The 13,701-nt window shown below is 52.9% G+C and overlaps 6 protein-coding genes across 6 annotated transcripts; 4 read left to right on the top strand and 2 right to left on the bottom strand.

Moving 5' to 3' along the window:
* Positions 1-313: 313 nt before the first annotated feature.
* Positions 314-1,007, top strand: PODANS_1_14470 (uncharacterized protein; the record flags this gene model as incomplete). The annotated part of the gene is made up of 4 exons (XM_001906844.1): positions 314-365; position 460; positions 548-720; positions 778-1,007. The coding sequence occupies 4 exons, from the start codon at positions 314-316 to the stop codon at positions 1,005-1,007; spliced, it is 456 nt and encodes a 151-aa protein (XP_001906879.1).
* Positions 1,008-1,407: 400 nt separating this feature from the next.
* On the bottom strand, positions 1,408-2,804 carry PODANS_1_14480 (uncharacterized protein; the record flags this gene model as incomplete). The annotated part of the gene is made up of 4 exons (XM_001906845.1): positions 1,408-2,225; positions 2,276-2,520; positions 2,577-2,607; positions 2,672-2,804. 4 exons carry the CDS (start codon positions 2,802-2,804, stop codon positions 1,408-1,410), a joined length of 1,227 nt encoding a protein of 408 aa, XP_001906880.1.
* Positions 2,805-3,306: 502 nt separating this feature from the next.
* Positions 3,307-4,181, top strand: PODANS_1_14490 (uncharacterized protein; the record flags this gene model as incomplete). The annotated part of the gene is made up of 3 exons (XM_001906846.1): positions 3,307-3,357; positions 3,588-3,731; positions 3,903-4,181. 3 exons carry the CDS (start codon positions 3,307-3,309, stop codon positions 4,179-4,181), a joined length of 474 nt encoding a protein of 157 aa, XP_001906881.1.
* Positions 4,182-5,027: 846 nt separating this feature from the next.
* Positions 5,028-5,584, bottom strand: PODANS_1_14500 (uncharacterized protein; the record flags this gene model as incomplete). The annotated part of the gene is made up of 2 exons (XM_001906847.1): positions 5,028-5,204; positions 5,261-5,584. The coding sequence occupies 2 exons, from the start codon at positions 5,582-5,584 to the stop codon at positions 5,028-5,030; spliced, it is 501 nt and encodes a 166-aa protein (XP_001906882.1).
* Positions 5,585-9,216: 3,632 nt separating this feature from the next.
* PODANS_1_14510 (uncharacterized protein) lies at positions 9,217-10,745 on the top strand (the record flags this gene model as incomplete). Its single annotated transcript, XM_001906848.1, has 3 exons — positions 9,217-9,429; positions 9,483-10,567; positions 10,619-10,745. The coding sequence occupies 3 exons, from the start codon at positions 9,217-9,219 to the stop codon at positions 10,743-10,745; spliced, it is 1,425 nt and encodes a 474-aa protein (XP_001906883.1).
* A 936-nt stretch (positions 10,746-11,681) lies between these two features.
* On the top strand, positions 11,682-13,390 carry PODANS_1_14520 (uncharacterized protein; the record flags this gene model as incomplete). The annotated part of the gene is made up of 2 exons (XM_001906849.1): positions 11,682-12,053; positions 12,134-13,390. 2 exons carry the CDS (start codon positions 11,682-11,684, stop codon positions 13,388-13,390), a joined length of 1,629 nt encoding a protein of 542 aa, XP_001906884.1.
* Between the last annotated feature and the right edge of the window lie 311 nt (positions 13,391-13,701).

Raw genomic sequence — 13,701 nt, forward strand, 5'->3', positions numbered from 1 at the left:
GCACACAATTTCTCCAACCACCGACGCCGCTACGAGGATAGAGACTTTGCGAGCTTGTCACAATACCCCCGGAGATTCCACGGACCCGAAAATCATCGATTGAAAGAGTACGTTCTCCTGGCTGATTTTCGAGTGGAAAATCGCCCAGAATGGCGGTGCTAGAGGACTGTCAGGGTGCATCTCTGCAGCTTTTGTGTGCCGCCCAACCCCAAAACCCTTGCCCAGACTGACTGGATCAATTATAGCTCGACATCACCGAGTCTCTTCTGACCATCTCTCGTTTTCTCCACCACCACTTTTCTCGATAGACAACATGGCGGATGTTCAGGAACGCCTCAAGAAGCTCGGTGCTTCCGCTCGTATCGGTATGTTGGATTGTCCCTCCGTCCCTCCCTCATTGTCAAAATGAGTTGTCACCCCGCACTTGGACCGATCGGCTAACCCACCTTTCCTTGACAGGGTATGTTTAGATGCAAATTCTTCCATTCTGTCGACGACAACAACAACGATGACGAACTCGATTCTGACATGTATCTGTGACGAATAGTGGCAAGGGTACTCCCCGGAGAAAGGTCAAGCGTGCGCCTGCCCGCTCCGCCGGTGATGACAAGAAGCTCCAGGCTTCCCTCAAGAAGCTCAATGTCCAGCCCATCCAGGCCATTGAGGAGGTGAACATGTTCAAGAGCGACGGCAACGTCATCCACTTCGCCGCTCCCAAGGGTTCGTCACTCCGATACCAGATAATGGGAAGGGATATGAGGTACTAACTGGCAATAGTTCATGCCGCCGTCCCCGCTAACACCTTCGCCATCTACGGTAACGGTGAGGACAAGGAGCTGACTGAGCTCGTTCCCGGGATCCTTAACCAGCTCGGCCCCGACTCTCTCGCCTCCCTCCGCAAGCTCGCCGAGAGCTACCAGAACCTGCAGAAGGGCGAGAAGGCTGACGAGGAGGATGATATCCCCGACCTCGTTGCTGGCGAGAACTTCGAGAACAAGGTCGAGTAAGATGTTGTCGATACCAAAATCTTAAAACCTTACTACGAAATTCTGGTCATCCTGCCTTGTCCCCACCCCAGGTTTATGATGAGGAATAGGGAAGTGATTTTGCGCTTGCGATAATGGATGGCGGCGTCTACGGTTCTTCGTTGCATTCAGGCCCCAAACTCAAAGAAAGTTTCGGCCAAGGGAGGGATAAAATCAAAGAAATGGACATTTGACGGTCCCCCCAAACACTCGAGTTCCAATACGGCAGAAACAATGGGACTGTGTAAAGCAATAAGGTGAAGTGATGGTGGTACCGTGTTTAATAGTATGCCATGGAGTAGCTCACTTAGCTAGACTGGGACACGCAATAGTATCTCGCCTGAAGTTGACGAACTGGGACTCTGCGTAAGTTCTCTTAAGATTATAGGCGAAACCCGCCGTCCCCTGTGTTCCTCACCCAGCCCTTCAAAGCTTCCCCTCTGACCTCCTCCTTGACCTTCCTCCTAGATTGCAACAACACACTTTCCTCTTTTACCTCATCATACGTCCCTCTTTTCAGCTCTTTGAGGAGCTCCCCTTCCGGGCCATGAAGACCCTCCGCCACCTCCACAGCCAAACGCCACATCTTCATGCGGGAGACCGCACTCGCACCCTTGATATCAAATGCTTTCCGGCCCTGAAGTACTCCTCCTATTATCCCCTCTTCCACCTCCTTGTTGTAAGTCCAACAAACAGCCAGATTGGAGGGTGAGATCTTGTCACTTCTTGCCGTCACCGTCCGCTTGGAGTAGTCAAACTCATGTTGAGTTGTCTCAATTTTGAATGGTGACGTCTTGTAACCGTCAGCCCAGGTCGGGGGTTTGGTTGTAAGGCAGGACATCCTTCCCGGCGGGGAGGAGTCAAAGTCGAAGCCGTAACATCTTGTACAGCCCGTCTCTGAGTATTGCGACTCTGAGAGGACTAAGGAAGTCAAGTAGACGTTCTTGGGGGAGATGAGGAGGGAGGTGAGGGAGGATAGGAGTGAGGTGCATTGCTTGAGGGCGATTTTGTCGGAGCAGGATTTGGAGTTAGTGGGGGGTGCGTCCGGGCGGGAGGGTTTGCGGCGGACGATGCCTAGGTGGGAGAAGTAGCCTCTTCCGAGGAGTTGACCGTCTGGTTGTTCGGAAAAGAGGATTGGTGATGACCAGGGGGTTGAGTCGGGTTGGGAGGCCATAATTAGTTCCATGGAGCTATCGCCGCCTAGGTTTGGGTTGTTAGTTGAGACGGTGAAGGGGACAGGGGGAACGGACACGGTGCTTCGGAGCAGTACATGTGGAGGGATACGTCTGGGCACCAAATGAATGGTGGGAGTGATGAAGAGGAGGTCCGGCAGAGGAAGTCTGATGTGAAGGTACTGTCTAGAGTGAGGCGTTTGCACTCATCGAGGATGAAGCGGTTGAACGCGCGGAGAGCGAGGACCTCAGCGTGCCAATCGTGAATGGCTACGCCGTTGGCTTGGGGGAGCTTGGAAGCTGGGAGGCATTTCATGCCGGTTCTGGGTCCGTGTTAGTGAGGCAAGGGTACGATTCGGGGCCAAAGTAGAGAGCTTACGCCAGGGCTACACATTTCAGAAACGCTGGGCCTTGAGCAAAGACATGAGAATCAGATATCTGGTATAACCACAAAGAGATATGTGATGAAGCAACCTTTGGCAACGATGCCGCTCAGGGGCACCCATTCATGAAGGCCATTGCCACGGACAGTTGGCTTCCTCTTGGCTGGGAGCTTTTTGAACTCTGAGAGAACAACATTAGCCACTTCGTCTGCTGTTACTGCCATCTCCTTTTCTCGGATTTATCAGCTTATGGGAAATTTCACGGGTCATGATGACAGTGGTAAGAATCCAGGATGATAGTTGTGTTGTGAGGTGAATTCCAAACGGGGTTAGGGTTGAAATGTACACTTTGAGAAGCAGGCCATCACAAGACAGGCACCGAGCGCTTGAATGTGAAATAATCATTCCTAGCAGAGGCTGACATACATGAAGATCCTAGCGAGAGCCTTTCAACATCCCTCCACGCGTAACCAGTTGGTCCTTCAGCTTGCTGTCGTGCTTTCACATCTCCAAGTTGGAGCCCCACTGCAGGCCAAGACACACAAAGAGAACCGGTCGTCACCCGCCAAGATTCAAAAGGCGGGTCTTGCTGGTCTGTGCGCTCAACCTATCACAGTGCAGCCCTACCCGCACAACCTGCAACGGAATTGGCAAAATCGACCTGGGAATTTGAACCTCAGAGGAAGCAACCCCGACAACGACAATCTTCGACAACCAGCCGCCAAAATGCGCACCTACGAGGATACCTTCTCCGGCGCCCGGATCTACCCTGGCAAGGTACGAAATGATTGATTCCCGCGATTTCGAACGATGGCGACTTTCCCCCAGACTCCTCCGACTCGACATGGCATGATAATTGGCAAGCTGGGTACAGAGCAGACGCCATGACGCGACCGACGACACGAGGAGTTTGGGGGGGAGATAATCGTCGATTTTCCGTTTGAATGAGGTGGAAATACTTGGAATATGAAGCACAAAGGCTAACGCTGGCTCTTTCTCTGCAACAGGGCAAGCTGTACGTCCGTGGCGACAGTAAGATCTTCCGTTTCCAAAACGGCAAATCCGAGTCCCTTTTCCTCCAGCGCAAGAACCCTCGCCGCATCGCCTGGACTGTCCTCTACCGCAGACAACACAAGAAGGGTATCTCTGAGGTACGACCCCTCCATTCCCTCTCCAAGCTTCGGCTCTCCACAAGCACACACCGATCGATCCACCTACGCTGGGATAGCTCGCGGGGATTCTATATGAATACAGGACGATGAGGACATGTAGATGGAGGATGGCTATCGAGCAAGACAACGGCATGCTGACACCCATTACAGGAGGTTGCCAAGAAGCGTACTCGCCGCACCGTCAAGTCCCAGCGTGCCATCGTTGGTGCTACCCTCGATGTGATCAAGGAGCGCCGCGCCATGCGCCCCGAGGCCCGCTCTGCTGCTCGCGCTCAGGCCATTAAGGAGGCCAAGGAGAAGAAGGCTGCTTCCGCCGCCGCTAAGAAGTCTGAGAAGGCCAAGGCTGCTGCCAACGCCTCCAAGGGCCGTATCGTCGGCAAGCAGGGTGCTAAGGGTGCGCAGTCCAAGCCTGCCATCCACAGCCGTTAAGGGGTTACATCTCTGGGTTGGTTGCATTTAGGTCTGGGGTGAAGATGATATTCTATCTTGGGCAAACACAACAAGGGAGAATAGACGAATGGTATCTTCACAACCATCGCACAAAACGGTCTTGCCTGTGACCGGAGGGAAACGCGGAGTCGGTCGGTCGGTACTCGGTTTTTTCATTATGCCTGCTCTCTCAAACCTCTCCACAGGGAGGGTTCTTTACTCTTTTTTTGATGAATGGACAAGTCATAAGAAAAGCTTGTTCCTTTCTGAAAAAGCCACGGGGCCGGTTGTATGATTGGGTTCCTACGTAACGGGTATGAAGACGATTTGCATGGGTAGCTCACAGAATGCCGACTTATGCATTGGTCTGACATGGGCCGCTTCGCGGGATATTTGAAGTGGTTTTCTGTGTGTCGTGTTTTTGTTTCTCTTGTGAATACCACGGGCAGTGGTTTCCCCAGTCCCCCAGCCATGTATAAATTCCCAAACTAAAGGCTTGTTACGACGAGGCACCAGATGACTCTTGGAGCATGTCGCTCAACGTTGAGCATACTTGCCGTCATGAATCTTTTATAATGTCGAGTAACTGGGTACCATCACAGGTAGATCCATAAAGACCATGAGACTATGGGCCCGCAAAGCTTAGGTTGAGCCACACCGGATGGGCAATGATTGTTTTAGGGACTCTCTCATTCACGAAGGGTCATAAACTTCAGCCTGGAACATCGAAAGGGGTCTCAACATTTGAATGTGGGAATCCTTCTAAATCTATAGTTTCAAACCCCGCGGTGTTGTTCATAAAACCGACCATGTCCCCTTTTTCCATAATTGGGCTGGACAGCCACTTTAAAGCTTAGCAAGAACACCCTCGGCGCCAGTGTTCTCGATGCTGCCTCTAACAGAATCGACCTCGGCGTAGGTGACCTTGCCGTGGTCAACAACGATGGCGTATCTCAGCGTGCGATCACCCTGAGTCCAGCCGATGCTCTTGGAGAATTCCAGACCGGCGTCGGACATGAATAGCTATTTTCACCTGGTTAGCACACCCTTTCTCTCATGTCACGAGGAGGAAGACATACAATAGAATCATCCTTGACACCGTTCGCCTTGCCCCAAGCGGCCATGACCCAGTGGTCGTTGGAGGCGATGAAGATGACCTGGTCGACGCCCTTGGCCTTGAGGTCGTCCAGCTTGGCGAGGTAGGAGGTCACGTGGGAGACCTGGCAGGTTGGAGTGAAGGCGCCGGGGACGGCGACGAGGACTACTTTCTTGGAGGCGAATTCTTTGCTGGCGTCGTATTGGATGCCGATGCCGCAGGCGGTGACGTTGAGGTCGCCGGTGGGGGGGACGTAGGTGAAGGTTACGTTGGGGGGGAAGGAGTCGCCTGCTTTGAGACCGGACATTTTGATGGTTGAAAGGGGGTTGTGTTGTGGGGAGAAAACTTGATTTGGGATGGGATAGGTGAGTGGTGGTGGTTGATGTTGGGATGTTCGGGATGGTAAATAAATAGGGGAGGTGGTGGTCAACGGGGGAGATGGTGGGGGTGAGTGAATATCAAATTGGAGGGGTAGGAACGAGGTATTGGTATGGTGGGTACGGGAGTTGCAAGTTACTACTCTGTTTCTGCTACGTTCTAGAAGATGAGGATACAAATCTTCAGACGGGAGAGAGAGAGATACAGTTAAGGTTACACAAAACTTTTATATATGAGCCATGGTTTGAAATTATATCTCGCTGCTATAGCGGGAGACGGAAGTTTGCATTATTATTGACTGAGCTCGCCGGTGTCCGCTTGCCTTCGGCATGCACCCCTCCCTGCCCCGCGCAGCTGTCACACACGTTAAGTCCGGCCTGTGTGGTAGAGAAATCGCGGGAAATATTGCGCAATCGGTGTGGAAGATGAGCACGAGTTTCAGGTGAGTGAAGACTGACACTTCCATACTCTTTGTTTGAAATGTTACTCTTCAACTCAATTTCTTGAAGGGGATATGTTGGAAAACATCAGATGAACTCCGGGTGCTCCCATACCTCTTCGGGGCGGAATCGGAGAGTTTTGATATTGAAACCACGTAACCCCACCGGATCTGCCGGCGAGCTTTCTATTGTGCTAACAACCATTTCAACCATACCAAGTCGCCAAATCCCACAGCCGAAGTGATAGTACGGTATTTCATGTAATATTCTACGGTTCACAATCTACAAATATCAGTCGGTCTCGCGCAGATAGACTTTGCGGCGGGGGGCGGGGGGCGGGGCATGCGGGGTGGTGGTGACGTCAATCGCCAATTGCCGTTCTCGGCCCCGGCTCCGGCCCGGATGCTGGTCGGCGGACCACAGACAGATTGGAGTCCCTTTCCACTGAATCGAGCCGGAAGTTTGTATCCTTGATTCGGCCACCTTTACATCTGTTGGCCTATAGAACATATACACTACCCATGACCTTCCGGCCTTGCGTCTTGCGTAGCCATGTCTGTTATATCATCCGTTGCCATCAAGATGGTACCTGAAGCGCAATATCACCACAGACTCTTACAAATATATATGGTAGCTTGGCAATCTTGCCTGAATAGCTAGGTAGACTGCCCTTCTATTTCCCAGGTAAGTTGATCGGGTAAGACAATGAGCTGATATCCAAAAGGCTCCTCAGAGCAAACAGAAAGCGAGGAAGCGAGAGAGACCGGGCCAGTAGACTCTGGAAAGTTCTGAATCCTGGCAGTCCAAAAACCAGACCTCGACCAGCCGAAAGATCGCCAAAGTGAGCTTTTTGTAAGCATATGATAGATTACCTAGGCTAGAATCAAAAGAGCGAGCCAAGCTGTCATATGTGGCCGTTGCGTCTAGTCCGCCACTGAAGCTGCAAGACAGAGCTGTCAAGGAATGCCCTCTAACCACGTACAGTTAGAGAAGAGGTTCGGAAGTCAAGTAAGGGTAATTATTGCGTTTGCCCAGAACAATCAACGTCCAACTGCATTATGCTAGTTGCTATTCATCGGTTAGGACGAAGCTGTTACTTTGGGTTCAGTGACTATGTGAGACCACAGAAGGCAAACGGAAGAGGGACAATAGCATTATGCTTGAACGTAGAAAGGTCTGTTTTCGAGGGATATCCTGAGGCCTCTGCAGACTTTATCGAGGCCTCAATCGGATGGCTGGACCTAATTTTCCAAGGGTCCTGTTACAAAAGCAACGGCAATAGGTGAGGGGCAAGCTGCCGCCCACTTCGCAAAAGGTCCAGTTAGCCGAAAAAAAGCAAGTGTTGGATACAAAAATGACAGACTTTGCTGCGGCCGAGAGAGGGTCTCGATGTTCGATACAATTGCTGCTCAGACATTCCAGTCCTGCAGCCACTATCACCCACCTGCTTCCTCTGGAAAGTAGGTGGTTGAAGCTGCGAGGGACGGGTCGACATCCGTACCAAAGCTTTGGTCTGGAGATCTTCGTCAGGTCAATTTGCGCTGACGGATGCCGGCGGTGCTAATGAGATGGGGACGAACAAGCGGGGTGGTTTCTCATCCGTAATCTCCCCAAGGCACGCAAATTCAAAATACGGTTCAAAACTTGGTGGGAATTTTTGGAGGTCGGCGATCAACTTCAGCCACAACTGGCAGCTCAGATCTCGAGACAGGAGGATGGATCTTGCTGGCCGTTTGATCTCTAACTCTGATTGGATCAAAACCCCACGACAAGACTTTGTGGAGCCGAACAGATTCATGATTTTCGACAGGGATGGCTCAGGCCCGAGCTTACGCTGAGAGCTTCCCCCCTGTCCAGAGACTGGGCAATCACTTCCCGAGTGGGACTGTGAAGAGTCAACTTCGACGCTTCTCGAGTGTCTCTGCAACTGAGATTTTTCTCTGCTGCATGACATTGGACCAACCAGAGTCAAAAATGCGATGCAATCACTGCATGAGAACGGGACGAGGCACGAGACAAGCGTCCTGTCAAGTCGGAACGAAACCACGATTTTCCTCTCCATCACAAGACTTCCTTGTTTGCATCATCTGCCAGCATCGCGAAGACCATCGGCCGTCATTTTCTCAGTGTTGAACCAATACTCTTGGCATCTAATCTTTCCAGCCTCGGGTTCGTATGTAAGAACCCAGCAAGGGCCAGCACGACTCCATACAAGTTGGCCATCCTCAACTTACACTAGGGACTGAGAAATTCTCACTCAAGAGAGAGCACTTGAGACACATTCAAGTCGAGACCAAAGTCGGCTCAGCCGTGTTCAATACAAGCCTCCTCTATTGTCTGAGATATCAGCCGGGACTCGGCAGAGACGACCGGAGGCCCAGACAAGGCCCTCGATATGATTCTCAGGTTCCAATCGGGCGGGTTTCCAGGACGGAAACTGATCTTGACGTTGGTGTTTCATCCAATCACGACAGGAGTCTGTGTGTTGATCACATCCGATTCGGGACATCCCAGGTCGAGGCCCGCCAAATTGCTTTTTTCATCCTATCTCGCAACCTCTCCGGCCGCTGTCCATGATATCTTGTCCCTGGTGGCGTTTCCCTCCATCTAACCTCCGAGTCTCCCTCGATTCACCTCGAGCTAGCATTATGAAGACCAATGGGCATCCAGAGTCGATACGGGAAGCCCCGCGGTGAATTGGAAACACTTGCAGCTGTCCTTGTGAAAGCCACTTAGCAATGCCCACCAACCAAGACGGAAGCAAGAAGTATCATCCCCTGCTTTTGCAGCATGTTGAGAGGGGGTTAGAATGACGGAGTTGAGTGAATTAGAGTATATGAGCAGCCCCCCCTCCGCACTCAAACCCTCTTACTCTGTAACCAGCGCTCTATCAGCAGGTCACTGGAGCACCTTTCCACCCCTTGTCTTGCCCCTTCCCAGTTGACGTTATTGTCCACAACTGACTCAGTCCTTTGAAGCTCACATTGACCTTGTTGATCTGCCCCAAGGTCGAAGGTGCCAAGGCCTACCCAACTTGTTGAAGACGCTCATTCTTTCTCCTCCCTGTCTACTTCACCATTTGTTCCAGGCTCACACGCCTTGGTTGCTACATTCGTTCAACATGGCAATCCTAAACCTGTTACCCTTGAACTATCGGCGGCCAGCCTTGGTCGAAAGACCAGCAACAAGCGCCAGTCAAGCTTCGACACAGCAGTCTGAAGATGGATCTGTCAATCAAGGTGACACATCCTTGAAGTCGATCAGGTCGGGCAGCTCAGGAGGTATCCCGCCGCCTCTCAGCTTTGATCGTATCATCGAAGGGGGCACCTGCCCTGTAAGATTCTTCAATTCCGCCCCTTCAGACATCTGCTAACATGAAGTCCTCAGCCTTGTACCGTTCGTGACTTCATGAACTATCTCATCTACGTCGAGCGCTCTGCCGAAAATCTCCAATTTTTCCTATGGTACCGCGACTTTGAGAAGCGCTTCAACGAAGCTCAAACAGCGGACCTCGCCCTCGCACCAGAATGGACCCTGGCGATGGAGGAAGAAGCCATTGCCCGTATCAAGAAGGAACAGGCCGAGAAGGCCCGCGTCAAGCCCTCCAAGTCTGTCAGCCCAGCCGTGGCTGAAATCTTCAAGGGCACCGACTTTGAGAAGCCCATCCGGAAGCCCTCCGTGGCCACCACCATTGCCACGACCCCCATAAGCCCCCTGGCAGCAAGCAACGGTGGGGATCCGTTTGGTACCCCCCCTCGCACCCCCTCAGACCGTGGTCATCACTACCCTAATTCAACCACAGCAACAACCTACAACACTGCCGCCAACGAAGCCTTTGCGCTGGCTGGGCTCAAGGCCCCATTCACGGTTCAGCCGTTCAGGGTCGAGTTGGACAGGATCATCGCGACGTATATCATGTCCGGCAGCCCAAGGCAACTCAACCTTTCTGACCGGGAGCAAAAGGCTGTGCTGCAAGCTCTTTGCTTCACCACTCATCCCTCTGCGCTGAGGGTGGTGGTCAGGAGCGTAGAGTCCACTCTTCGTCAGCAAGCCCACCCCAACTTCATCCGCTGGTCGATTTGCAATGGTAACCCTGTCAGAGTAACATTCGCCCGCTGCCTTGGAGTAGGCACTATCGCTCTGAGCACCATCGCCGCCATCATCCTCACTTTGTCATCTGCCCCTAGAGGCTTCAGGGCGCTGCCAGCAATAGGGTGGGTGATTGGCGTTGCAACACTCGTAGCAGCATACAAGGGAATGTGCGTGGTCTTGCATGGCCTCCATCACAGACACGTGAGGCCATGGGAGCTGTTTGTTGTTGACGAGGAGGACCATCAGCAGAACGAGAAGGAACAGGATGTGAGGAGTGAAAAGAGTCTGGAGACTGGGAGCAACAGTTTTGAGAATGAGCCGTGGGTGGTCAAGTATGAGAAAAGGAATTTGATCAGGAAGATTTTTGATAGGGAGGTTTGGTGAGTACTACTACTAAGGGGTGGGTAGGGACCAGACTAACATGCGTACAGGATTCAGGAACCGGCGCTCAGACAGATCCAGGACACCATTTTTGTGCAGAGCTTGCTGTTTGCGTTTATTTGCGCGGGGGGGTTGACGGCGATTTTTGTGCCGCTTCCGGGTGGGAATCTGTTTTGAATACGATGATGTGCAGTCGTATAAGCAAGGGGATTGGGGTATGTCCGGGGAAAACACGGAGTATGTATGACTTGTAACACTATCAACTCGGACCTCGAAAAAGCACAAGCGGTCTGGGAAAGCTGGGGAATCTGGGGGTTTTGCTTTATATGGTATCGGGGATATGGGTCCCAGGTTCAAAAATGACGTGACGTGACGACGGGTATGATTGTGTCTGTAGCTAGCATAAGGCCGGTTTCGAACTTTGGTCTTGGTTTGGGAAATTCAACAACAGTGAGCAAAACAAGACGCAAAGTCCCAACTCAACCGAGAGCTCGGAGACGGAGCCATTCTTAGCCCCAACGGCGACCTCGATGAATTTGGAGTTGAGGACAGAGCGGTGCTGCGGTGCTGCGGTGCTGTCAGACGAATGCTGCAGACGACCGAGGCTCCCGACGGCCGAACAATGCCTCGGGGCTGGCTCGTACAGCTGGAAATGTTGTGGCGCGAACCGAGTCGTTTGTCAGACGATAGCACCAGACTTTCTTTCTCAATGGGAGAATGGATGGAGGGGTTGGCTTGGCGGCGTTAAAACAGTGGTCAGAACTCGGCATTTCTCTCCTTTGGGGGCGTGACCTCGGGCGAATGGGCAGGCAATGCGGGCGCAGAAGGGAGGGGCGCGCCTTATCGATAACCCGACTTTCTGGCTTTTGAGCCGTGGGACCGGACCACTGCGGGCGCTGCAGGCTCAAAACTCGCCAGGATGAGCGTGCGGGATGAGTTCTACGAAGTAATTCTGAGCATTCCGGAAAATAAAAAGGTTGAGCGCTCTACAGCGCGAATAAAAACTCCGCTTCCGATGGCCCCTTTCATTGACACGTTGATGCCTCCCTGAACTCACCTTCCCATCGCTGTTTCAATTCCCCTGATGGGAGAGCACCCCCCGACCACCGAACCATGCCGAACGATATCTACCAGGCCGATGCCCCGCTGCCTTCCGGAGACGTGAAGGCGGCCGTGGGCGAAGAGGCCCGGGAGCACGGAGCACACGCCCCGACCGATGGCAACATCCTCTCATCGCTTGTCATCCCGAACGAAGTTCCTCCTGTCCACGGCCGTCGCGAAAGGTCCGGCACCGTCTGCATTGCCGAAATCGACGAGACGCTGAGCCATCCTGGCTCGGTGCGCATCAACGTCAAGGGCGCATTCATCGTCGACCAGGACAGCAGCACCCCGACGCACTCCGATGACGGCCGGAGCGGATCCCCCGGCCGGTCGCCAGTCCGGCACGAGACCCAGGATATCCGGCTGCCGAACCACACTGCCGTTGTGAGCCATATCGCCATTGATGTAGGCTCTGCGACCCCTGAAATTCACAATGATGTCATCTTGCTGATTGGTCGTTCCAGATTGGTGGTTCCCTTGCCAAGCTTGTCTACTTCTCCCGAGAGGCTCACTCGACCGAACCGGGCGGACGGCTCAACTTCCAGAGTTTTGAGACGGATCATATAGATGATTGCCTCGAGTTTATGCGCAAGCTGAAGCGCAGGTACCAGCGGGCCAACGGGGCCAACAGCCCACCGGCGTCTGAACTCTGTGTCATGGCGACAGGAGGCGGCGCCTACAAGTTCTACGACAAGATCCGAGAGGTACTCGGCGTCGATGTCTTGAGGGAAGATGAAATGGAATGCCTGATCATTGGCCTTGATTTCTTCATCAACGAGATCCCACGTGAGGTCTTCACCTACTCGGAAGAACATCCCATGCAGTTCGTGGAGCCAGGAGACAATGTATACCCATACCTCCTTGTCAACATTGGTTCTGGCGTATCATTCCTCAAAGTTTCCGGACCCCGGGAATATGAGCGTGTTGGCGGTACTTCACTAGGAGGTGGCACTCTATGGGGTCTCCTGAGTCTCCTTACCGGTGCGCGCACATTCGACGAGATGCTGGACCTTGCCTCTGAAGGTGACAACAGCAACGTGGACATGCTCGTCGGCGACATCTACGGCACCGACTACGGCAAGATTGGCCTGAAGAGCACCACCATTGCCAGCTCGTTTGGTAAAGTCTTCCGCAAGAAGCGGCAAGCCGAGACCGAAGCCGAAGACAGCGGCGGCCTTGCTCACAAGGATCAACTCCACCATCGCCAACAACAACCCCGTACCCACAATGGCGTGCACACCCCACCACTTCTAGACGAAGACGTGGAACAGCCCGAGCCGCAACTATCAGACTTCATGTCCAAAGACCCCAGCCGCCCCTTTTCGTCAGCCGACATCTCCAGGTCACTGCTGTACGCTATCAGCAACAACATTGGCCAGATCGCCTACCTCCAAAGCCAGATCCACGGGCTGTCTCACATTTACTTTGGCGGCTCATTCATCCGCGGCCACCCCCAAACGATGAACACCCTCAGCTACGCCATCAAGTTCTGGAGCAAGGGGGCCAAGCAGGCCTACTTCTTGCGCCATGAGGGCTACCTCGGTGCTGTGGGTGCGTTCCTCAAGAGACAGCCCCGGAACTGGGGTAGAAGGGGGTCGTTTGAGGAGGCCGCGCTGGAGCTCAGAATGCGGGCGCGGACGAGAAGTGCGGATTCTATCCCCGAGGAGGTAATATCCTCTGTGGATGACAAGCTCAGTGGAGGCGAGGAAGTTGCTGCTTGATGATGGAAAGTCTTTTTCTGGTGTTGTTCTTGTTGTGTGCGGAGCATAAAGCATTTTGACAAGCTGGGCGTTTTGGGGGTTTGGCTGTTTGACGAGCGTATACTTGTTGTACTACTGCTTTTTGTAATGGTGTTTCTTCTTTGGGACGGCGGCAACGGCGGCGCAGACCTGATTCTTTTTCTTCCTCTCCTTCTCCTTCTTCTTGCTGAGGCCACAGGCGATACCTGCCTAGAAGGGGGTTGTTCTTGGATGTAAGATTCTTGTCTTTTTTTTTTTTTTTTTTTTTTTTTTTTTTTTTTTTTTTTTTTTTT

This window comes from Podospora anserina, chromosome 1, assembly GCF_000226545.1.
Source record: "Podospora anserina S mat+ genomic DNA chromosome 1, supercontig 4".
Taxonomy (NCBI): Eukaryota; Fungi; Ascomycota; class Sordariomycetes; order Sordariales; family Podosporaceae; genus Podospora; species Podospora anserina.